The 26,533-nt window shown below is 41.8% G+C and overlaps 1 protein-coding gene across 2 annotated transcripts in view; it reads left to right on the top strand.

The window, feature by feature from the left end:
• Positions 1-25,648, top strand: part of GAREM1 (GRB2 associated regulator of MAPK1 subtype 1) — a 207,439-nt gene extending 181,791 nt beyond the window's left edge. The window contains exons 5-6 of one of the 2 annotated variants that reach the window (XM_060119323.1): positions 18,910-19,076; positions 20,459-25,648. In XM_060119323.1, coding sequence (XP_059975306.1) covers positions 18,910-19,076; positions 20,459-21,353 — 1,062 coding nt within the window. In that variant the 3' untranslated portion in view covers positions 21,354-25,648. Of the gene's footprint in view, positions 1-18,909; positions 19,077-20,455 lie in introns of both variants that reach the window. The other variant, XM_060119322.1, reaches the window with a different exon arrangement.
• The last annotated feature ends 885 nt before the right edge of the window (positions 25,649-26,533 follow it).

Here is a 26,533-nt window from a genome sequence, read left to right as displayed (position 1 = left end):
GCTGAGGAGAAGTCTATCAGATTTTAATGTAAAAAGGTCATAAAGCACAGGAGAAAGAGCCCTCTGTTTTGACCATGTTCTTTTTTTTTTTTTTTTTTTTTTTTTTTTTTTGCGGTATGAGGGCCTCTCACTGTTGTGGCCTCCCCCGTTGCGGAGCACAGGCTCCGGACGCGCAGGCTCCGGACGCGCAGGCTCAGCGGCCATGGCTCACGGGCCCAGCCGCTCCGCGGCATATGGGATCCTCCCAGACCGGGGCACGAACCCGTATCCCCTGCATCGGCAGGCGGACTCTCAACCACTTGCGCCACCCGGGAGGCCCTGACCATGTTCTTTGATTGGCAGGCACTCTGAACCTTCACGACTCATTTTTGATCATTGAATTTCATTATATCTGAAGGGAGAAAGTGCTTGAGGCATAGGGTGTAATTCTGTTCATTTATGTGACAGTATCTGTGGCAGTGGTTTCCTTTTTTCTATCTCTAGCAGAATCCTTTAAAAGAAAAAAAAAGAAAACTTATACAGGTCACAATAAATAGAAGAATTACAATCAAAACCCATCTGACTGAAGGACAGATTGGAGGGACGGGGTCTCCCCTTGGCCCTGTCCACTCTGCCCCCACCAGGTGGTCTCAAGACCACCTCTCTGGAACCACGGGGCTGTGTAGAGCCTCGTATCAAAACCATGGGCTAGGTGCTAGAAGAATCACCATCAGTGACCCCTGAAATCATGACCCTGGACTCCAGCAACTTCCCCTTTTGTAGGGAAGGTAACGGATGAAAAGAGAGGACTACTATACAAGTTAAAATGTGGGAGGTATACATAGGTCATGTATGGGGGGAGCTCAGAGGAGAAAAGAACTCTGGTTGGGCCAGAGAAGCCTTCATGGAGGTGACATTTCAAATGAGCCGAGAGTATATACATGAATGGAAAGAGCAGAGAGATGGGAAAGAAGGGCGTTCCAGAGAGAATGGCTTGAGCAAAGGCAAGGGCAGATGAGGGAAAACGCAGAGTTTTGCTGGGCGAGTGGAATAGGGTTGAAGAGGGAGTATGAAGGGCAGTGGTGTCTTCAAGGCTGGAACCAGGTCACGGACAGCTCTGGACACCAGGCAGCACTTTGTGCCGGGCGTCATACATAGCTGTCCATGCAGAGCCCTCATTGCTGCAAAGCTTTCCTGAGAGAAGACCCACCTTCAGCTGTTTATTCCAGGACATAAAAACTCCCCAGAAATTGCAGGTCTCTACTTTACCCTGCTCCTTACAAGATCTACCAGGGATCTTAAGGCACAAGCCCAGAGATCCCCGTATCCAGTAGGGGTTGTGGAATATTTGGGGGAAGTCTTGGTGGAGTCAGAGTCCTTGGTTCTTTTATTCATGTCAGATGGTGTTCCCCAAAACACAGGTAAAAGGTAAGGGGACACTACTAGTAAGTACTTTAGGCAATTTTAGGGATGTCTCAACTTACCTGTGTATGTGATGTTGCTTGAAGCTTGGAGCCTTCTCTTCAATAGGAATGTGACCACGTGAGCTTTTCCTATAGAACTCTGGTCCCACCTGGCACATAACGGGGACTCCTGTTTGTTGACTGATTGATTGACTCATCCAGGGTGGTCACACCCAGTTATTTACATAACCAAGTCTTGAGGTAGGAAACTGGCAGTGATTGTTTTCACTGAGGCTAGTGAAAGATGAGTAAGATCATAAATATTAAGAGGCCCTATCTTGACCCTGGTACTAAAAGAAAAATGTTAGAGTTAAATGTGAAACTAAAAGCAAATCTCACAGAAGAAAAGGTTTGGGCCTCCAGTCTAAGCCGTAATTTCTTATGACATAAGAGAACCTTCTCAGAGCATATTTGGTGTTTATAGAATGCTCTAATCATAAAGACTTTGTATAAACACCTGAAATTACTTAATTTTCTTTTTCTAAGAATTAGGCATTTCAAATGAAGTCATGTTTTTTATTGGTTCTGTGACCATGAAACAAATTTTCCAGTTTTAGGATGTGCGTGGGATCCGGGGAACGTCATAATTGTTAGATGTGGCTTCAGCTTGTGGCTTTCAAAAGGGAACTTTAATGGGGCATAAATTCAAGTGCTCCCACAGAATTAAATCAAACTTCTTTGGATAGTGACAGTGGGGTGGGTCCTGGGAAAAAGATGGGCCATAGAAAGGGAAGCAGAGCTGATAATTGGCAAGTGAACGCTGCTTTGCCACAGTCCATGTCCCAGTCATGTTAATATCTAGAGGGACAGTGGCTCCACTACAGTGTATGTCAGCCTGTGCCTTTTCTTCTTATTCTATTCTTCACTCCCTACTTCAGGGAGTGAAGTTACAGCAAATATCTGTGCTCTTTATCCGGCAGATTTTGACAGTCTTTGTTTCTGTAAATGAGATAAAAATCTTTCTCCTTCAACAGTAATTCTTGCTATGTTTCCAGCAGTGTGCTGCAGTTCCGGCATCATCTGGTTAATGCTTGACCACTGTCCTACCCATATCCTAAAATGGAAAACTAGGCTGTGGGGCCAAACAGAAAATCCTCAGTGGAGGAGTGATCAGTTTAGCCCTGTTAATATACTTTGTACTTGATGTGGCTACTTAGAATTATGCCCTAGTATGTACCTTTGTAAAGATCATTAAATACAAAGGTTTTTTTCTTTAAACACAAAACACTGCCACTTACCTTTCCCAAGAATAAGAGGCTATACCCCCCCTAACTGGAACATCCCAGGGAAGAGTAAACAGCTCCTGGTTCCAGGCACAGAAGAGAAATTGTTGCAGATGAGCGCAAGCTGGGGAGCTGCCCAGCTCACTGAGTGGTGACATTTTCATTTTTTAAAATTGTGCAAAGTGCCCTCAAATCAGAATGACCTGACAGTTCCTCTTCAGTGGGTTGTCCTTAATTCGTTCATATGTTCCAAACACATCCTCTATTTCATAACATTGTGGGCCTCATTCCATAATTTTAATTTTCTGGCTGTTGGCTGATAATGTCTAAAATATTTACCCAGATACACTCTACAAGTGACAGTCTTCAAGAGCTGCCTTTTTTTTGGTGCTTTTTTTTTTTTTTTCCTCTTTGGAAGATGCCGTTTTGGAGAGCAGTGACGGGAAGGCTTGATATTACATGGAATTCTATAAATAGAATGTTTGACTCTCAGACTATTCTGGTCAATGCAGTAAATTACAAATCAGTATCAAAACTACTGGATCATAACTCTTCTATAGCTATGTGTGCAGTAGTATCAAACCTGAGGACCCCAGAACCCAGGGATTAATTAATGTCCTCTGTCTTTAGTAACAGAAAAAAAAAAGTGCATTCACTCTTGGTTGGATGTTAACATGGCAGCGATTCCTGAGATTCATGAAAGAAAAATCATAAAAGGAGCTCTAGGTTGAAACCACTGGTTTAAAGCAAATTTTACTGCAGTATGGATGAAGAATTTGTTAACCTTTGGGAGTGACAGGATGCCCCCTGACAATGAGAAGCAGGGTGTAGGGACTGAATTGTAAGATGGATTGTGGTAGCATACATTCATTGTTATAAGACTGAAGTCCATCATAAATAAAGTTCCTGTAATGGAGCACACTGTTTTATTGATGTTTGAGAAAAATAAGACATAAAGGGCGAATGTAATCCAGATCTACACTGCACTTAGTTCAGTAGGTGCCTGAAAAGACTGCACTATCCATAAGTCTGAATCTGCAGACTGAGCAGCTGATGAGAAAATGGAAGGGGACACCAAGCATCCTGAGAGTCTTCATTTCCCTTCTCAGTGGAATTTCACTGAAAGCAGAGAGGAGTGATCTGCCACACTATGTGATGGATAATTAGAGGCACAAAACATCATGTCTAAGAGCCACATGTGGATTTGCATCCTCATTCTGCCACTTAGTAGCTTCATAGCTTCACAACTTGGGCAAACTGTTTAACTTTCTGAGTCAGTTCCTGTGGCAATTAATAAACAGTGTCTTCATTGCATTATTGTATTATACAAAGTACTTGGCAGTTTTCCCTGGCACTTGGTAAGCAGTCAGTAAATAGTAGCAGTAACTTAATATGGGATGCATTCTTTTTTAGGGTTAGATAGAAAATAATTTTTTGGAGGTTATTTCCCCTGTCCTTCCTTGCCTAAGGTATAAGGCCTCTCCAGAGAGTCGTGGAAGCTGATGGGGACAAGGACACCTACCTCCACAGACAGACCAGCAGAGAGCCCTGGCACACAGGCAGGGGACAGTCATCCCCGCATTCCAAAAGTGCATCCTAACAGGCTTGAAAAGTAGCAAAACATTCTTTTCATCTGACTTTTAAAATGTCTGCTTGATAAGCTAGGTGTTATGTGTTATAGTTACCTACCTGTGGAGCCAAAATTGTAATCATGATAAACCAAGAAAAGAGCTACAGAAATGCTCAGCATCCTGTGGGCCCCAATAATATGTAATCCTTTCATGGGCAATTTGGGGGGTTTGTAGAACTATAGAGTACCTATGAAAAAGCCACATGTGGTTCTACGGCTGCAAATATGTGTCAAGAAACAAATTCCTAGGAAAACCTCTCTAGAAATATTAAAGCTGAGAGAAGTTGCCTTGACTAATTCCATTAGGCATGGTGAGGCTAGGTCATGGTGCTACCAGGTGTCACACCTGGATGTGTCCACCCTACAGAATGAGGGCACTTACAAGACTACCCAAATTAAGAAAAAGTCATAAAAATGTATTGTTTAAAAACCGAGAGAAGTGATTTTTAAGAATTGAGCTATAAGAATTAATTCTACTGTACAGCCAGCAAACACTGAGGAAAGAGGCAGCAGGACATGCATACTACAAACAGCCCTTGCACCAAAAATATTAAACCAACCCAGGATACACAGGATGCTCCCACATAAAAATAGCCCTCCAAGACCACAGTAGATAATTGTTTCTCCTAAATTCATAGAGTAAGAGGAATATAAGTAAAATGAAGAAGCAGAGGAAACACTCCCAATTAAAAGATGAAGAGAATTCCCTTGAAAGAACAAACAATGAAACAGACCTCTTCAGTCTAATAGACACCAAGTTAAAAAGGAGATAATGAAAATACTGAAGGAATTAAGAAAGGCTATCAATAGGAATGCAGATTACTGTAAAAAGGAACTAGAAACTATAAAAGAGGAGCCAGGAAAAATTAGAAAACATTTGCTGAGATGAAAACTGACTGAGCTAAAGGCAATGAATAGCAGGTTGAATAATGCAGAAGAACGAATAAGTGTTCTGGAAGATAGAATAATGGAAATCATCCAATCAGAACACAGAAAGCCAAATTGGGGGGAAAAAAATGAAAGCAAAATAAGAAACGTATGGGATAATATAAAGCTTGCCAATCTACACATAATAGGGATCCCAGAAGGAGAAGAAAGAGAAAAGGGGTTCAAAAATGTGTTAGAAGAAATTATAGCTGAAAACTTCCCGAACCTAAAGAAGGAAACAGATATCCAGGCACAGGAAGCACAGAGGGTCCCAAACAAGATGAACCCAAACAGACCTACACCAAGCCATATTATAATAGAAATGGCAAAAGTTAGAGGATTCTAAAAGCAGCAACAGAAAAACAAAGAGTTAATTACAAGGGAACCCCCATAAGGCTATCAGCTAATTTCTCAATAGAAACGTTTGCAGGACAGAAGGGAATGGCAAGATATAGTCAGAGTCCTGAAAGGGAAAAATCTGCAACCTAGGATACGCTACCCAGCAAGATTATCATTTAGAATAGAAAGAGAGATAAGGAATTTCTCAGACAAGCGAAAACTAAAAGAAAACAGCAATACTAAACCTATCCTAAAAGAAATATTGAAAGGTCTTCTCTAAGTAGAAGAGAAGCAAGAAGGTATAGGAAAGAGAAAATCACAATTGGAAAGTAAATCACTTAAGCCAGTAGACAGATTTTTTTTAAAATTAAAAAGATTTTTGTGAAAGTGATGACAGCCACAATGAACAGCAAAAGGATAAATATGAAGATGTAAAAGAGGACATCAAAATCATAAAATGTGGGAGAGGAGAGTAATAAAATGTAGACTTTTTTGTTAGTTTTTTTTTTTAGAATGTGTTTGAGCCTATATGACTACCAGTCTAAAAGCAAGTAGATAGGAAGGGGTTAAAATACTTGAAAAACAAGGTAACCACGAATCAACACATAAAATCGATCTACAAAAACCAAAAAGAAGAGAACACAAGCATAATATAACAGGAAATCATAAACCACAAAAAGAAAAAGAAAGGGACAAAGAAGAAATACAAAATCAACTGGAAAACAAGGTTTAAAATGGCAATAAATAGATATCTATCAGTAATTACTTTAAGTGTCAGTAAACTAAATGCTCCAATCAAAAAACGGGGGAATGGCAGATTGGATTAAAAAACAAGAGCCTATAATATGCTGCTTATTGTAGGCAACACATAAAAAAGAGACCCACTTTAAGGCAAAGGACACACATAGACTGAAAGTGAGGGGATGGAAAAAGATGTCTCATGCAAATGGAAATGACAGAAAAGTGGGGGTTGCACTACTCATGTCAGACAAAACAGACTTTAAAACAAAGGCCATAAAGATAAAGAAGGACACTATATAGTGATAAAGGAATCAAGACAGGAAGAGGATATTACATCCTCAAAATATATGCACCCAATATAGGAGCATCCAAATACATAAAACAAATACCAATAGACATAAAGGAAGAAATTGATGGGAATACAATAATAGTAGGAGACTTTAACACCCCACTCACATCAATAGACACATCTTCTAGACAGAAATCAGTAAGGCAGCAGAGATCCTAAAGGATACAATAGAACAGTTAGACTTAACTGATATTTTTCAGGACATTACATCCAGAAAAAAACCAGCATACACATTCTTTTCAAGTGCACACAGAACATTTTCTAGGGTTGACCGCATACAAGGGCACAAAACAAGCCTCAACAAATTTAAGAGTATAGAAATTATTTCAAGCTTCTTTTCTGACCACAATGACATGAAACTAGAAATCAACCACAGGAAAAGAAATAAGAAAAAAATGATTACATGGAGACTGAACAACATGGTACTAAAAAACCAGTGGGTGAACAACAAAATGAAAGAGGAAATCAAAAAATACTTTGATACAAATGAAAATAAAAACACAACCATACAAAATCTATGGGATGCAGCAAAAGCAGTTCTTAGAAGTTCATAGTGATACATGCCTTCCACAAAGAACAGGAAAAATCTCAAACAACCTAACCTACCACCTAAAAGAATTAGAAAAAGAAAAATAAGCAAAATGTAAAGTTAGCAGAAGGAAGGAAATAAAGATCAGAGAGGACATAAATAAAATAGAGATTTAAAAAACAATAGAAAAAAATCAAAAAAAAACAAGAGCTGGTTCTTTGAAGGGTAAACAAAATTGACAAACCTCTGGCTAGGCTCACCAAGGGGAAAAGAAAGAGGACCAAAATACACAAAATAAGAAATGAAAAAGGAGAAATAACTGATACCGCAGAAATACAAAATACAATAAGAGATACTATGAACAATTATATGCCAACAAATTCAACAACCTAGAAGAAATGGACAAGTTTCTAGAAACATACAGCCCACCAAAAGTGAATCAAGAAGAAATAGATAATTTGAACAGACAGATCACTAGAAGTGAAATAGCGTCTGTAATTTTTAAAACTCCCTACAAACAAAAGTCCAGGACCAGATGGTTTCACAGGTGAATTCTACCAAACATAGAAAAAACTTATACTGATCCTTCTCAAACTCTTCCAGAAGACTGAAGAGGAAGGAGGGAATGTATGTCCAAAGACATTCCATGAAGCCACCATCACCCTGATACCAAAGCCAGACCAAGACGGTACCAAAAAAGAAAATTACAGGCCAATATCTTTGATGAATATAGATGCAAAAATTCTCAACAAAATATTTGCAAACCAGATCCAACAACACATAAAAAAGATCTTACACCACAACCAAGTTGGATTCATCCCAGGGTCACAAGGATGGTTCACCATAGCAAATTAATCAATGTCATACACCACATCAACAAAAGAAAATACAAAAACCAAATGATCACTCAGTAGATGCAGAAAAAGCATCCTTTCACGATAAAAACTCTTACCAAAGTGGGCACAGAGGGAACATATCTCAACATAGTAAAAGCTATTTACCACAAACCCACCGGCAGTATAATGCTCAACAGTGAAAAGCTGAAAGCCTTCCCACTAAATTCTGGAACAAGACAAGGATGCCTACTCTCACCATTTCTATTCAACATAGTGTTGGAAGTCCTAGCCACAGCAGTCAGACAAGAAAAAGAAAAGTTATCCAAACTGGAAGAGAAGAGGTAAAATTGTCATTATATGCAGATGACATGATACTATATATAGAAAACCCTAAAGACTCCACACAAAAACTACTAGACTGATACACAAATTCAGCAAGGTAGCAGGATATAAGATTAACATACAGAAATCTGTTGCATTTCTTTACACTAAAAATGAAATATCAGAAAGGGAATGTAAAAAAAAAAAAAGTCCTTCTAATCACATCAAAAAAAAAAAAAAAATAGGAATAAACCTGACCAGGACTTCCCTGGTGGTCCAGTAGAAGAATCCGTCTTCAATGCAAGGGGCGCCAGTTCAATCCCTGGTCAGAGAACTAAGATCCCACATGCTGCGGGGCAACTAAGCCCATGCGCCACAACAAGAAGATCCCATATGCCACAACTAAGACCCAATGCAGCCCAAAAAAATAATTAATTAATTAATTAATTAATTGTTTTTAAAAGTCCATCTTAAAAAAAAAAAACCTGACCAAGGAGGTGAAAGACGTGTATGCTGAGAACTATAAAACATTAATAAAGGAAATTGAAGATGATTCAAAGAAATGGAAAGATATTCCCATGCTCTTGGATTGGAAAAATTAATACTGTTAAAATGACCATACTTCCCAAAGCAATCTATCCATGTAATGGATATCCCTATCAAATTACCCATGACATTTTCCACAGAACTAGAACAAATAATCTTAAAATTTATATGGAATCACAAAAGACCCAGAATCGCCAAAGAAATCCTGAGGAAAAAAAACAAAGTTGAAGGTATAACCCTCCCAGACTTCAGACAATACTACAAAGCTACAGTAATCAAAACAGTGTGGTATTGGCACAAAAACAGCATATGGATCAATGGAACAGAATAGAGAGCCCAGAATTAAACCCACACCCCTACAGGCAATCTTTGACAAAGGAGGCAAGAATACAACATGGGAAAAAGAGTCTCTTAAGCACGTGATGTTGGGAAAGTTGAACAGCCACATGTAAATCAATGAAGTTAGAACACACCCTCACACCATACACAAAAATAAACTCAAAATAGCTTAAAGACTTAAATATAAGACATGACACCATAAAACTCCTAGGAGAGAACGTAGGCAAAACATTCTCTGACATAAATCATACCAATGTTTTCTTAAGTCAGTCTCCCAAGGCAGTAGAAATAAAGCAAAAATAAACAAGTGGGACCTAATCAAATTTACAAGCTTTTGTACAACAAGAGAAACCATAAAACGACAACCTACAGACTGGGAGAAACTATTTGCACATGATGTGACTGACAAGAGCTTAATTTTCAAAATATACAAACGGCTCATACAACTCAACAACAAAAAAGCAAACAACCCAATCGAAAAATGGGCTGAAGACCTAAGTAGACATTTCTCCAAAGAAGACATACAGATGGCCAACAGGCACATGAAAAGATGCTCAAGATCGCTAATTATTAGAGAAATGCAAATCAGAACTACAATGAGGTATCACCTCACACTCATCAGAATGGCCATCATTAAAAAATCTACAAACAACAAATGCTGAAAGGGTGTGGAGAAAAGGGAGCCCTCCTGCATTGTTGGTGGGAATGTAAATTGGTGCAGCCACTATGGAAAACAATATGGAGGTTCCTCAAAAAACTAAAAATAGAGTTGCCATATGATCCAGCAATCCCACTCCGGGGCATATATCCAGACAAAGCTATAATTCAAAAAGATACATGTCCCCCTATGTTCATAGCAGCACTGTTCACAATAGCCAGGGCACGGAGACAACCTAAACGTCCATTGTCAGATGAATGGATAAAAAAGATGTGGTGCGTATATACAATGGAATACTACTCAGTTATTAAAAAGAAAAAAATGAAATAATGCCATTTGCAGCAACATGGATGGACCTAGAGATCATACTAAGTGAAGTAAGACAGAAAGAGAAAGACAAATACCATATGATATCACTTATATGTGGAATCTAAAATATGACACAAATGAACTTATCTACAAAACAGAAGCAGACTCACAGACAGAGAACAGACTTGTGGTTTCTAAGTGGGAGGGAGCGGGGTAGGGAGAGACGGATTGGGAGTTTCGGATTAGCAGATGCAAACTATTATGTATAGAATAAACAACAAGGTCCTACTGTATGCACAGGGAACTATATTCAATATCCTGAGATAACCATAATGGAAAAGAATATGAAAAAGAATGTGTGCATACATGTATAACTGAATCACTTTGCTACCCAGCAGAAATTAACACAACATTGTAAATCAACTATACTTCAATAAAATAAATTTTTAAAAAAAGAATTGATTCTACTCTGAATTTTTATTTTGTCTTTGGGCTTTCTCCTACTGACTATTAATATTAGAGAAGACAAGGGGGAGGGATAAATTCGGAGCTTTGGATTAACATACACTACTATATCTAAAATAGGTATAGTATATCTACACTCCAGTAAAAAAAATTTTTAAGTGATATAAATTAAAGCTAAAAAAAATATATTAGAGAAGGCACTAAAGGAGAGATTTTCTTAAATAAACCTGGTGTATTGATAGTCAAATTTAGGTAATAAAAAGATTAATCTGGAAACGATTATTTACTTTTCAAAATAATTGCTCTACAAAAGGATTCACTCAGGATTCCACTAATTAATGCAGTCTCCTAAGGCATCTGACATTTAATTAATTTTAATTACAGCTTTTGAGGAGTACTCTGTAAGCAAGCCATACCTACGTTTCCCATTTGTTAATTGAAATAAGGACTGAATTATTATTGTGTTTTGGTAATTTTGAAACTAATTGCCTTTGGTTTTGTGTAGGTTATTTATTTTTAAATGAAACCTTCTAGGCCAAGAAATTTTCTCCTCTGTCTGCCGAAAGTCTCAATGATTAGAATGTTAATAAAGTCATTGTAATATTCTATGGGATAGCCCTTGTTTCAAATCTGCACTCCTGGGTTTACCATTTGCACAAAATCACATTAATGGGAAAGTTATATACTATTTAAATATATCTATCATGCATTATACTCCTTGCTCAGAAAAGGTCTTTATTCTCTGCCCCAATGGCATGGTCTTTCTTTGGAGTCCAGGGAAGCACCCTGGAACTTAAACAAGTATTCTTTTCAGAACTGCGTGCCCTTTCTTGTTTCCCAGTAGCGGCCTGCTGTGCCCTCCGCCTTGACTCCGTTGCCTGAGGCCTGGAGGTTGGAGGCCATTGCAGACCCAGGCCTGCCTTAGGTCCTTATCATCCGCATACACAATGGGAAAAAGAAACGCACACATCTGAGAATCAGGATTTCAACTGTAAATCACATCTGCTGTGGCGTAATTCATCAGATAGATGTTCATTTATTGCCATGTTGTCATTGTAAAACTTTAATTTCTGTTTGGCTGAAAATACCCCTGATGGGTATGTGACAGGGTTGTGAACTCTTTGTATAAAAGCCTCTTTATAAATAAGATTTCTTAAGGCTGTAATGATTTTGTTATCTGGGAGAGGGAGTGTGGGAAGAAATGTAAAATACAGGGCAGAGGGCATGTAGTGAAGGCAAAGTTACAAAGTTCAGGGAAGCATGGTTACAAAACTCCTTTCTTTGCAACACTGGCATTATCCTGAAGTCAGCTTTTTAGAGAAGAAAACTCATGGTAAAGGTGAGTCCAGTTTTAGATCAAGCTCACCTATAGTGTGTGTGTTTTCTGAATTAGTGTCAACATAGAAACAAAGTGATCCTTAGTCCACCTGAGGATGGCCGAAGCCCGTTAGTGACTGCCCACAGTTCCAAGCAGTGTGGTCTTTGAGCCGAGATTTTCACCCACAGGTATGTGATGGCAGATTTTAGACTGTAGACAAGGAAATGTGAGCCCTCGTCGGCAAGTGTCTCCAGATCCATTGCCTTGTATTTAAAAGTTGAATAATTGCTGCTATGAAATTGATTTTTTTCCCCCAAAGAAGTTCAGCAAAGAACATTTCATAGTAAGTTTTCTGTTTTCCGAAGCTGTCTCTTTGGTCCAGTTAGTGAAGGGGTGTGAAAGTGTCATTTCTTCCATAGAAGATGAGTAGGGAGTTCTGAGAAACTAAGACTTTCCAAGAAACATCATCATACCAAAAAGCCCCCATTCCTACACTGTGCAGTTTCATAAGCACGTTGTGTGTCTTCTGTTTGTTGTATTCTTTTAATCCCTAGGAAGTGTCAGGAAAAGATAATGTCACAGAAGAAAGTAGTTCATACGTGTATAAAATATTCTAATTGTATGTAACGTGTGAATTTTTGTCTTCTAAACATTTACATTTAACCCTGTTTCCAGCCATGCAATAATGAGCTTTGTATTTGTAATAAATTCTCATGCGTTATCTTTAACATGTGGCTATTTAGGGAGAAGACCTTGTTTTCCATTTTTCACAAATTATTGGTCCTTCACCCTGGGCTCAGTTTCCTCCCAACTAAACAGACTTATAGCTGTGAGGAGAGTGGGGAGGGGAAAGGATGCTTAAATACCTATTCCAGGAGTCAGGAAATCAAGTTACACTTTCTGGAGAGTATTCAGAAAATAAATAGTCCCATTCCATGACGCACGAGATTCTGACCACAGGTTGGAGTTGGGTTTTGACTTTGTCAACCACCTTCACATAGTAACACGAAGCTTTCCAAAGCCATTTATTTTATTGGGTGTGTCCATCTTTGCTTTCACTGTTAGATAATAAGCTGCCATTGATTATTTTTCTGGTTTTACGTGGCCAGTGCTGGCATGGTGAAGGCAGAGAGCAGTGGGGAAATGTGTTCTCCTCTCCGTCCCAGAAGTCCGTGTGCACTTAACCTCCAGGTTACATGCGTGCATGTACCTACCCGGGCATGTTTTCACGTTTCTTCCAGGTTAAAAAGAAAAAAGCCATGCCTCCTTCAATCCACTATCCCTTTCTAGTAGCTGTCTCCGCCTTCCTTCCCAGTGCCTTCCTTCCTTCTTGAAAAGAGCGGTCTGTCCTCACTAACCCCACCCTCGCCTCCTGTTCTGGTTTTGACTCCCTGGAATCTGCTTCTGGTCCCCTCACTCAACTCCGGCTTCATTCACTAAGGTCCCCAGTGACCTGCTAACTGTCACACCTCTTCCCGACCTGCCCTGACTTCCTGCCGTCATTCCATCTTCACACCATCCCTCTCCTGAGCCGTCCTCCCCACCATCTGCTTCTTTGACACCACTGGGGACTGTTCTGTGCCGTGAGCAGTGAGATGCGGTCCCCACCCTTGGTCTCCTCCTCTACTGGCCCCTTAGCGGTTCAGCCCTCTTCCCTTCTCATCTGGGATCTCAGTGCCACCAGGACTTCAGATTCTATCCGTAGAACATTGAGCTCGAACTCTCTTCAACACTGAACCCCTTGGTTTCTCCCAAGCTCTGTGCTTCCTTCTAAGTGTCTGTCTGATAAGTGGCACAGGATTTGTCTCGCCTTCTAAGCCCCCAGTCCAGGGCGTCGTTCGGGCGGTTTATTCATGCCCACGTACCTTTTGTACACTCACACTTCCTTCCTCCTCCAGACTTTCTCAGTATGATTTCCTGTGAGTTTGTTCTTCGCCTGCCCTCCTGAATCATTCATGGTGCTCCCGCTGACCTTCATTTCACCTTTTATTCGCATAGGACCGATTTTTATCTCAGTCGTGTGTTGGTCTCCCTCCATCCCCACCCCAGCTAATTCCAGGGGCTACTCATTCTTGTCTGCTTTACTCAACACCAGCTCAGTGAGCCTGTGATGGGCACTCAGCATATAATTGAACAAATCAATAGTAAATGGAATTAATGTCGTTTGTAGGAAAAGGGAAAGTGACACAATGTTCTTCAGACTTTTAGGGGCAGTAGATGGTGCCTGTGATCCTGGCCATTAGCCCTCAGGACGGACACCTTCTACAGCTTACTTCAAACCCCACTAGTAAATTTTGTGTGTTAGACGGCAATCACTTAAATATGCCTCCCTGAGAATATGCGTCGTAGACTAAAGAGAGGTGATGGTTCTAGAAAGAGCAGAACTCCCCAATTCCACCTCACAATAAATTAGCTTTCTGTTTAGCTCTGGGTTCACAGTCTGCTGCTTGAACACTGGGTAGCGGTATCTTATCTCTGATAAGACTGAATCATTGAGCATTTCTTTAGAAAAGGGAAAGACTTGCTGTGGAGAGGCAAGGATGAGAGGACTGTGCTGGAAGTAAAACCACTTATAAGAAAGGCTTGAGACCAGAGAACTGCTTGAAGCCAGGCTCTGGGTACGGGTGGGAGTCTGCTCTCCCTGAATCCATGTTGTGGTCATTGACCCTGTCATAACCAGTAGGTGCCAGGAGCTTGGCTGTAAACACTCAAGCTACTCATCACCAGAAATCACCTACCAGTAGGCAAAAGTCGCCCATGATCCGCGATGGGTAGTAACACCTGCCTCAGACAGAACGCCATCCCCTCCCTTAGCACCAGGGTTCGAGGTTTACTCCTGAGAATCCAAGTACCTCACCCTCGCCCTGCGCTGCTCCTTGAAGTTCAGTCTTAAATGCTGCACTGAAAGGCAGAGAAGGGCTCTAGTCCGTCAGGCATGGTGTGTCGGGCACGGTGTGTTCTATCACATCCTCATTTAGAATAGGAGTTACAGGACGGTGGGATGGGGTGCTGACAATGAAGCCACAACATTTCCCAGTTCAGAAATACTGTCATTTTCACTCTGACACCACGTCCAGGGTCATGGTGGCAGAGTTGATGGCGGTCATAGGGGCCAGGTCTGCTGGCACCTTTCTTCCCCTAGATTGACACCAATATGAAGACCAAAAAATTAACATGGAGCCCAGATGACTTATCAATAACAGTCTCCACATTAAAATATAAAAGGCATTCTTTTGGTATAAGTTTGAAAATAAAAGGGCCTTGTTGTATTTGTTTTGTGACATCCGATAACCTCCACCTGGCATTCTGTGCGCCATATTTGTGCCAGAGGTGACAGATCCCCAAACTCTGCCATCCACAGAGCAGTAAGAACAATGACGACAGTCCCTACCATTTCCACGTTCGGGCTAATTGAATATACATGGGAAGTAGGTAAATATAAACAGTCTGTTGGCAGAGTTCAGAAGCAATGACAAGTACTGGTGGCTACTTGTGATGGTCCCAAACCGCGCCTGTAACAGTTAGAGCTGGGCCTTAGGAAGTGACAGGAGGGGATGGGCGGTAAGAACTAAAGCAGAGCGAGAGGCAGGAAAGCACAGGGTCTGTTTAGGTGACACAGAATCTGCCCCATTGGATGGACCCATGTATTCATATAGAGGAGTAGTAAGGGAAATAACTAGGAAGATGGAATCAAATGGGATAATTTCTTCTAGCGAGAAGAAATCACTAGAAAGACTGCAGCAGGCCTCAGTGGGAGACAGGAGAAGCTGGACTTTATCCAGTAGTCAAGGGGGGCCACTGGAAATGGGAAGTAACAAGATGAAAGCCACATGCTGAGACTTTGAGAAGGAATGTGCTGAAAATGTAGCACTTAAACGTGAAATTGAATATGAGGAAAAACTGGAAATAGGGTGATTGGCCATCTGGTCTTATAAATTGCCTTTTATTGTCAGATAAAATTCATTTCAAGCCACAGCTACATTTCTCTGGGATATAAATGTCCCATGATGAACCAAATCAAGAAGCAAAGAGAAGTAGAATAATTACTGTTAAAAGGATGTAAGAGATAGAAAGATGGCACAACAAACCCTCACAGTGTGTTGGTGTGTCACTTCTGAACCCCAAAATGTATACATTCCCCCAAAGCCTATATAGTTTTCCCATAAAATGCACTGCAGTATGACTTCATTTGAGCATCCACATCTGCAGCAACAAGTTAAAAGTAACACGTGGAGACGCATCTACAGGGTCATCAGCCGTGCTCACCCCGAGAGGGCCGCCCTCCCGCAGCTGCCCAGTGTAGCACTCACTAGTTTTGTTCCTCCACAGTGTTACAGCTGAATTCTTGTCGCCGACGGGGTCCCACTGAAGTCGGGTTTTGTTTTGTTTTTAACTACCTTTTCTCCAAAATGGGTTTCATATAGGCCTAGTTCTTTCCCATTGAAGTCACACAATTACACCCAAAGTGCCCCCTCATCACAAGGGAAGAAATCTTTCTTTGGTCTCATGTTAGTATCTTCTCACTGACAACCTCACACACACACACACACACACACACACACACACACACACACACACACACACACACACACACACACACACACACACACACACCTTTGTTCTTTAACTCCTTTCAGGAGTCATGTGGCCATTTCAGAAGCTTTCCATATTTCAAATGCCGTTTGGAGTGTAGCTAGAAACGTTCCGGTCAGCTGAGCCCTGTCCCCTCCTGTCACCGGGAAACCTATGGGGAAGCTCTTTAGGACTGTCCAGTTATGGAAAGAGGGAGCAGAACCAGATGTCAGGAACCTTGAGAGTCTGGGGTTATAAGAAGAGAAGAGAGGACTTCCCAGAGGTCAGAGTCAACTACGAGTGGCTGCTTTTCTGTGTTCCGAGACCTAGGTCAGCTGATGATCCTCAATTAAAATGCACAGTGTAGTCGACAGCTCAGCATATCATAATTGACATCTAGGTAAGTGGTCCCTAATGAAATGTATTTAATGACTAATTCCAAAATTTAGAAATTTCTAAATCAAATTCAGCCTTAACCCTTTTTCCTGATGCTTCTCTCTAACCCCATGTTGAGAAGCGATTGTTTATTTTTAAAGTGGAAAAGTTAACTGACGGACTCCTTATCTTCTTACGTTTTCCGTGATTCCTGTTATTCTAAGCGTAGACAGAACCAAGCACATCTATAAAAGCCGCACCCATCCATCCCAGATTCTAAAGACATTCCCCAAGAAAGAAAAACACAGTTGGCTACTATACAATTCGCTGACAAGACAGAAGGAAGATGACACAATATCTTATTATTTTGTAACCAGTATATGCTCCCAAAAGCCAGGGAGTGGAGTGATCCAGCCAGAACTTTTCAGTGTCCTAGTTGGTTCCCAGCTTCTTAAGAAGACCCCAAAGTGAGGCAAGAGTCCCCCTGGGCCAGCTTACAAGCAAGCCTCCCACTTCCTTATCCAAACCTCATTTCCTTCTCCACCACCACCTTTTGAAAAGCTCAGAAAGAGAACGCCCGCAGCTGTTGGAGAAGAGAATCTGCTGCTCTCAGTATTTTGTTTTAGCCTAAAGGGCTGCTGCAGAAGAAAAACTGTAGCCAGTGGGTCCCAACAACCAGGGTGGTGGGTCCTCTGGGTGGGAGCAGTGATTCCCAGACCCAAGGAGAAATGCAACGGCTGAGACTTTAAATGGCTTCTGTTTTACTTAGAATTCAGGTTTGCCGGATCACCCCGGGGTCACATGACTTTTTTAACATCTGGTTTTCTCCAGCAAGTGAATCAGGCCTCGGAAGCCAGTTAGAGGGCCGGGGTGCAGCGTAGGTGGTAGACGACGCAGTGTAACGTGAGCCCAATTCATTTGGTCTAAAGCAAACTCCAAACCAAAGCTAACAGGAGCTCCATTTCATTGACTTCATTACCCAGAGCCCCTGGGACAGAGGAATCGAAGGCAAAGGTGAAAAAAAAAAATGGGTGGGAGCACAGCCTAAAAGCAAGCAAGGGTGGTTTTTTTTTTTTTTTTTTTACAAAGTCAGAATTGGCTCTGTTTTTACCTAGGTAGTTAAGGGTAGACTAGCTGAACCAGGTATAAACTGCCCCCTGCTGTCTGACACAGAGAAGTACATAAAAATATCTGCCTCATTAAAAAGAACCTTATTCTGAAGGCCGACCGTGAATGGAAAACAAGCGGGGGCGAAGGCAGGCAAGGGATGGCACAGGTCACCTGCCTCCCTCTCCGGTGTGAAGATGAAGGGAGGGTGAGGGAGGTGGTATTTTTCGGATTTGGAGAGCTGCCTCGTTACGCTATCTGCCGCCTTGTTTCTCAGAGTGTATGTAGTCCGTGGTCCAGCAGCGTCCGCATCACCTGGGAGCTTGAGATGCGGAGCCTGAGATGCAGAGTCTCAGGCCCCACCCTTGGTCTACTGAGTCAGAATGTGCATGAAACAAGATCCCCAGGGGATTCATGTGCACAGTTCCCTGTGAGAAGCCCCGACCGTAACCTCAGAAGGAGCCTTTACACTAGACAAGGTCCACTGTTCCCTAAGGTTTGTAGCAAATCGAATTCAGTTTGAACAGTGAAGAAATACAACTCGCTAGGAGAATGGAATCCTTCATTAATATCGTGATCACTTACGCCCTTATTTTCGTCCTGCTCCCGTTTCCTGCGTCCTCACGTATCACCGGCTCTTTACCGTGCTGTCCTTCATTACTTGCTACATTTCTGCAGCATCTGCCAAACCGTTTCTTTCCAAATCGCTCCATCTCTGGCAGCCTCCTGTCTCCCACAGTCCTTGTTTGCTCAGGTCTCCTCTCCCCTTCTTCCACCCCTGCTGGTGTCACGTAAGAAGAGCAGCCACTGGGCCCTCCGGGAGGGAGCTGGCCCCGTGCGTAGTCCGAGTGTCGCTAACCCCGCGTGTTCTCTTCTGCGCCAGGTCAGGGAAGAATGCCGGCTCCTGAACGCCCCGCCTGTCCCGCCCCGCAGCGCAAAGCCTCAGTCCACCAGCCCCTCGGTCCCTCCTCGCACAGCCAAGCCGGCGCGGCAGCAGACTCGCTCTCCCAGCCCCACCTTGTCCTACTATTCTTCAGGGCTGCACGACATGTAAGTCCTATGCCAGGGCCCACTTCCACATGGTTCCCTCATCAACCAGGTCCCCGGTCCTTGAGAACCGTGTCAAGGAGCCATCCCCTGGGCAGGGTGGTAGGAGAGGAAGTTTTCTTTTAAAAAAAGAAAAAAAAAAATTTTTTTTTTAACTGGATGAGCATGATGGGGCCCTGTTGGTTCTGAGCTAGGATGGAAGAGCCAGTGACCTAGGAAGATGCAAAGTCTGTGAGGGGTTCAGTGGTTAAGGCTGGCATCTACTTATCTCCGCTTTGACTTCCAACACACGCAGACAGCACCCTCAAGGAGGCCCCAGAATGGCAGGGCTCCTGTCGGCTGTCTACTCTGAATTCCAGCCAGTGCTGGAGTCCCTTCCTGACCATCACTGTAAGGCAGTCTTCCACTTCCATCTGGATCCTCCCAGTGCTGTGAGCTCATTCTTTTGCACTGCAGCTCATTCCATGGTTGGCACATGCCAATAACTTTTTTTAGAGATCTTTCATTATGTGCAGTTGAAATCTCTCTCCATGTAACTTTCAACTGTTTCTTAGGTCTAAAGAAACAAATGTAGGTCCACCCCGCCTCTCTTGATCAGGCTGTGAAACCGTGAGGTCAGCCACGATGTAAGTCTCCTCCAAGAGGCAGCCTCAGTCCCACCTGCTGTCCCCCCATCACCCACCTCTGAGCACACTCTGGTTTCACGGTCACTCTTAAGATAGGGCCCCAGAGCTGAGTGTGATCACATGTGACAGGTTAAAGTAGCTCTCCTTGGCAGGTATTTTGTTGTTCCCTGGACATTTAAATCTTTATGGTGATGTTATGCAATTGTGTGGAAACCAAGGCAAGAATAAGCATTTAATTGGAAACATTTCTTCCAGCCTCAGACTCTTGGATGGATATAAGGTCATCGGTGGTGGTGATGTAGTCCTGTCACTGTAGCCCAAGAATGACAAGCATGAGACACTCATTTACTGCTCTCTCACTCCACCCTTGCCCACTGCAGACATCACTAATCAATCACAGCACCTGTTGGTGATAAGCCCAAACAAGGCTGAAGATTTTTCTCATCACAAAGATCCAGGCACCCACTAACAATGATTTTCTTGTTAAAAAAATTATATATTTGCCATCTCTGCTATAGCATATTAAATCAGTATCTTCATATCCGTAGTTGTGTTTTAGTAATTTAAAGATTCTTTAAAAAAAAAAAAAAAACCCAGTGAAGTTAAGCAGGTACTTTACGATAAGAAATACAATATTTGTTGCCTAACTACATTTTTCTACTCAGAAGTGACATCAATGGGATAAGGATAGGCTGGATATTTTACTTTTCCTTTTTTTCCACTCATCTCTCTCTCTCTCTCTGTTTGGCTTTTAAGCAGCGTTACTAAAAGTGACACGAGTCCTCCTGAAAGCTCTCCCGTTTCCTGCTACCCGTGTAACCGAGTGAAAGCAGATTCCATGGACCCCAAGTCCCCGTTTGGCAGTCCCACTGCTGAAGCTCTGTCCTCCAGGCTCTCGTGGCCTAATCATTACTCGGGAGCGTCAGAGACCCAGACCAGGAGCGACTTCCTGCTGGATCCGAGCAGGAGTTACAGTTACCCCCGACAGAAGACGCCGGGCACGCCCAAGAGAAACTGCCCGGCAGCCTTCGACCTCGACGGCCACGAGCTAGCGGCCAGCCCACCCGGGCCCGGGCCCACAGGGCCCGGCGGTAGTGCCCCAGGGTGTCCCAAGTCGGCCAGCTACTCTCTGGAGAGCACGGGCGGGAAGACCCTGACTGCGGGCCCCGCCAAGCAGAGCATCTCGTGCCCCGCCTTGCCTCCCAGGGCCCCGAGGCCAGTGGAAGAGAAAGCCGCCCTCGACACCCTACCTTTGCCTCTGCAAATTGATGGTGCTGAGGAAGACCCCGAGTCTGGGTCGCCGGACCTCTCCGAGGACCCGTACTTTGTTCAGAAGGGCACGCAGGACATCTTCTCCATGTCTTACCCCTTCTCGTCACCCCTCCACCTCCAGCTGGCCCCCCGCTCCTGTGGTGACGGGTCCCCTTGGCAGCCACCTGCCGACCTGTCGGGACTCTCCATAGAGGAAGTGTCCAAGTCCTTGCGGTTCATAGGGTTGTCCGAAGACGTCATAGCATTCTTTGTGACCGAAAAGATTGACGGAAACTTGCTTGTTCAGCTCACGGAAGAAATCCTCTCCGAGGATTTCAAACTGAGCAAACTGCAGGTGAAGAAAATCCTGCAATTCATTAACGGCTGGAGGCCCAAAATATAGCCAAATAACCCCAGGTAGCATTGAACAAAACAGATAAATGTGTGTTCTAGAAGGGGAGGGCTGGGACACAGTTTCACATTTTTTTGCACTAAAAACTTTCTCTGTAAATAGGGATAAGAGAAAACTCTTACTATGCAGATTATGATTTTGAATGGTGAACAGGCTATTTTGTACATCAATAAAAATGCTGTACAGAACACTTAGAGGTGTGCCTTGTACATCACTCAACACTCAACAGCTGCTAAAAGACAAAAGGCATGTTCAGAGAAATAATTGTTACCCAAGTAGGTTTATGCGAGAAGTTGTGATATTTATTTACAAAATAGCCAAAGCTGAAAGACATAAGAATCTTTAAAAACAAAAAAACAAAAAAAAACCCACCTTTGAACAATTCCCTCCTTTGGGAGAATCAACTTTAGACAATTTATTCTGTGCTCTGTTGTTCGGATTGCTCAATGCTAATTGTTTTACTCTTGTGCCTGAAAATGTTAGTGATATGAAATGACACTGCAGTGTTATGTGCTTGGTGGGGATCTTTTTATCGAAAGGCATTTTACAAAAGTCATGTGCTAGTAGAGAGGATCTATGATGTCCTTAGAAATAATAAATCATGACCACAATAATTTATCTGTAACTGCTGCTAATTTTACTGAGCAGAGATTTAAAAAAGACCAGAATATATACGTATATGTATATCTACACAATACAAATGTATGTTTTAAACATCAGTATGAGTCTGATCTTTTAGATAACATCATCTGTTCACTTTCAAATATCCATTGAAGTTTGGGGCCGTTAATTAAGTCGACTCTCCTAGGAAATGGGTCAGAATGATTCCAAAGGTTCTCAGAGCCCTGTCCCTCGAAGCTCAGTCTTATCAGGCTCCATCACAGAAAACTGGGAACAAATCAGTAGAGAGTCTGTATCGAAGAATTAAGTTTGATTTTAAACCTATTACAGGCTAGGTTTTACATAGAGTACTCCCGTGCTGATCAGTGTCTGGGGAAATGACCATTTCTGTCGAGTGATAATTCTTCTCGGGTTTGAGGGTCTTCTTCTCCTGGTGTGTGGTGATGAGGGGTCTAGAGAGCATTTCTCAGAGCGTGTCAGGTGTTCTCAACATGCTTTGTGCTTTAGGAGAGCTCAGAAGTCAGACATACCATCCTCTGCTTTGATACGTGCTACATCTGTTGCATCATTTTTTAAAGTATCAATAACAGTACTTGTTTAGTTCAGAAATCTCTTCTTTCCTCTCTTCCAAAGAAAATACATGATTACCGTACTTTCATTCCAACAATCCCAGGACCCAGTCTGACAGTTTTTGCCAAACGTGAATAAATCCTCCAAAATATAATGGCATCAACATAATTCTTGACTTTTTGAAGGAATATAAATCTTAGAGAAGTTTTTGTTCTCCGAGCAGCATATCGTCCCTAGCCCTGTCTCCCCCAGAGTCTGTCCCCACATTCGAGATGGACAGACAGCCACCCAGGTGTCAGTGTGACTTGCAGGATTGGCTTGTATGTTATTATCCACTCTTCTTGCTCATCAGAATAAATACACAAATGGAAAGACAAGACCCACCAGTCTAGTTTTGCAGACCTGTTCAATATATGGCTTCATTTCTTGGCATTCAAGATATTTTTAATCCATCTCATTGTTTAGAATTGGGGTGAATTGATACCTTTTCTCATTTTCCATCTTAAATCTCTTTTTTTAAAAAAAGGCATTTTCCCCCCAACATGTCTCCCAAAATGCAAATACTCTAGGTTAAAAGTGCCCCATAAAAGAGTACCCTGTAGAATCTATCAAACTGTAGCACCTCTTCAAAAGTAACTGACAAGTTTATAGAGAAGCTTCTAGTACTGCACTCAGATGACATGCAGCCCCTCCATGAATTTCATGTTGAGAAAGCATCCTTCTGTGTGAGGGGCAACTCCCTAGGTAAAGTTAACCTCTCAGAACTTTCCTTTAAAATAAAAACAAAGGATGATGTTGAAAAGTTGCAAGTTTTCTTTGGCAAAACCTTGCTGAATCAGTTCGTGAATCCTTAGCGCTTGGACGCTGTTCTCAGTTCAAGAGGGAGGAATGAGTGGGTTTGAGTTTACTGTGACAGTTGCCCCACATAAACAACTGATTCCTTTTATCTTTTTTTCTTTTTGTTTGTTTTTTTTTTTTCTTTTGCAAAACCTCGACACAAAGTCCTTTTTGTTTTTTGTCTTGGCATATGTACGTTGAGTTTATATCGACGGCAACATAGAGACTCCTTGAGGGCAGGGACTATGGCCTTTCATTCACACACTCAAAATTCACTGAGCATCATCTGTGTGCCGGGCACTATGCTAGTATGACCTGACAGGCTGATAAAAAGACACAGTTCCTGCCTTCTTGGAACTCATAAGGTTTATGTTTAAAACCACAGTTGTTGAGACTGGGTATGTGTAAGAGAGACATGAACTCTCCTGGCAGTTGGATGTATGGAGAGTTAAGTGTGCCCCGTCCCTCAAGAACCCACAGAAGGAAGAAATGGCAGCCTCTATTAACAGGGTATAAAAGAAAAACTACAAGACCATTGAAACTTGGAAAGCATTGGAGGCAGCAAGTATCTCTGACTCCCACTGACTAGTGTTCTTTTCTACTGATGGGAATTTTTTTTTTAATTGGTAGTAAGTATCTTCTGGTATCTGCAAAGCCACATGGCGCCCTTACTAGACAAGGCATGCATAGCCAGAGAGAATCAAGACAAGGAATGCAGAACAGGGGTAGGAAGGAAACAGGCCTTCCCTTCTGAGCTGCGATTTTTGCAGTGAAAAGCAGTGTATAGAGATCCCCACATACAGAACCTTTTCTAACCAACCAGGTCAAGACTGAGGACATCTTCTGGCAGGTCCCCTGCAATCTGTGCACTGACCCCTGTGCTTGGGGGAGAGTGTCCAAACGGGACTCTTTCTTGGATTCCTTAAATGCATGGCCAAAACCATCGTGACCCTCCCTTAAGAAATTCAGCAATAAACCAAACCAAGCAGCTAAAATGTAAAATGTGGGCCTGATTCATGTTGGGACGGAGCGCTCAAACACAGATCAATTCTTTCTCAGAATCTCGTAAATGCCTGCACGTTCTCTCTCTTTTAAGTTGAGCTGCTCAACTTTATGAACTGTGAAATTTACATTTAGACCCTTTCCGCCCACATAGAACATTCACATTTATGGAGTTGCAGCAAGCTGCCCATTCGACTAAATTGCACTGTTTATCTTGTTTCACGTAGAAATAAAACAATCTTACAGGGAAATATTATGACTGTCCATTCCAACTGTTTTCAGATGTGGGTAAATACCCTCTGCCAACATTCCAGAAGCACCTGCACATCGTGCACACAACTCCTCGAGAAGTTCAGGGGGTGGGGGTGGATGAATAGAGGGCTCTTCATTTTCCAAACACACTGTAACACAAGTCACTACTCATCATGCCTAAAGAGTATGAGGTTAACGTTTTGAATAACAAACTGAAAAAAAACACAGTTCTCCAAAGACCACTGTGAACCATTCAAAGAAAATTTCAACTTCAGTCCACCAGAAAAGTGAAATCTGCTGTTGGACACACAAGACTTTCAGAAACTATGACCATTAATCCCAATTCCCACTATTTTTCTAGGAATACAATGGCACCAGGCTGCTAGGGCAAGAAAAGTAAGATGCCCAGAGTGCAAATGATGGAAAGTAGGATTTTTATTCTGTGGGACTGTAATAGTGTGGAATTCTTATGACCACTTCTTGTCCAATCACATCGTTTAGTCTTCAAAACTTGGTGTTTTAAAATTTGTCTCATTGTGAAAGCTAGAAACAAAGGGTAAATGTGATTTCTGTTAAAAGTATATACAAATATCTTCTGTAATTTTGCTGCTCTGTCTAATTTTTAGGCTATGAGTTTTGTAATGAGCTTATCAGATGATGAATTTCCTTTGTTTACAATCTCATGTAGTAGGGCTCAGATCATTTCTTAGCTATAAACCTCTTCTCCCATTTTCATATTAAGCTCCATTTAAAATATTGCTTAAGCTAAGCCTAAAAGTTGAATTTAATTAGTCAAAAATTTGGGAGTTTTCCTTGACTTAAATGAAAATGGTATATTCTTTTCAAAGACTTTTGTAACCACCTTTACAGTTTCTTTGCTTGGAAAACTGGGGTTGTTAACTACCAGTTAACAGTTGCATTATTTCCAGAGCATTGTCTATGGGCCCAATGTGTACCTCAAGATAAACATGGTATGTTTTGTCTAAAAAAATTCGTTGTTGATTTAAATGGTTCTGAAATGTCTATAAATAAAGAAATTTTAAAAGTTGCTCTTCTTGCAATCGTTCCTCAGTGAGTTGGACCCCTGTGTGGTTTTCTAGAACCTCTCTTTCCCATCCTCATGGAGGAGAAGAGAACTTGTCTGAAGGGTTTCTGAAGACTGCAAGCTCACTCCATGTTAACAAGAGATTGAAGACTATGGCTCTCGAAAGTGGAAGAAGCTGGGAACCAGGTAACCTGGTGGCAACCAAAGAGAATCTAGTACCTGTGTGGTCAGGAGTTGGGACAAAAAGACAAATACAGATGGACTAGTGAGCTTTAAAAAAATAATAATGGGGGAGGGGATAAATGAGGAGATTGGGATTAACATATACACACTACTGTATATAAAATAACAAGGACCTACAGTACAGCACAGGGAACTACGTTCAATATCTTGTAATAACCTATAATGGAAAAGAATCTGAAAAAATATAGATAGGTAGATAGATAACTGAATCACTTTACTGTATACCTGAAACTAATGCAACATTGTAAATCAACTATACTTCAATTAAAAAATAAAATAATTTTAATAAAAATACATGTTTGTACAGAAAAAAAAGACAATAGAAATTCATATCTCTTTGGCTTATATATAGTTTAATTTCTATAATTACAATTAGCATAACAGTGAGTAGATGTGGTAGAGGGTTTTAGAGAAAGTCATGAGCATGCAGCACGCTGCAGCATCCACCAGTAATTTTTACAGAGAAGTTGGCAAGTGGAGGCTGGTTAAGCTTTTATTGTACTCAAAATAGCATGAAATAGCTTCAAACTATCTTACTGGGCTGTTCAGGGGAGGGTTGAAGGGCAGGGAGGACAATGAGATCTTAAGTCCTTGCCTGGCT

The sequence above is a fragment of the Mesoplodon densirostris genome, chromosome 15 (assembly GCF_025265405.1).
Source record: "Mesoplodon densirostris isolate mMesDen1 chromosome 15, mMesDen1 primary haplotype, whole genome shotgun sequence".
Lineage (NCBI taxonomy): Eukaryota > Metazoa > Chordata > Mammalia > Artiodactyla > Ziphiidae > Mesoplodon > Mesoplodon densirostris.
Note: the sequence above shows the minus strand (reverse complement) of the source record. Positions and strands in the feature narration are given on the sequence as shown.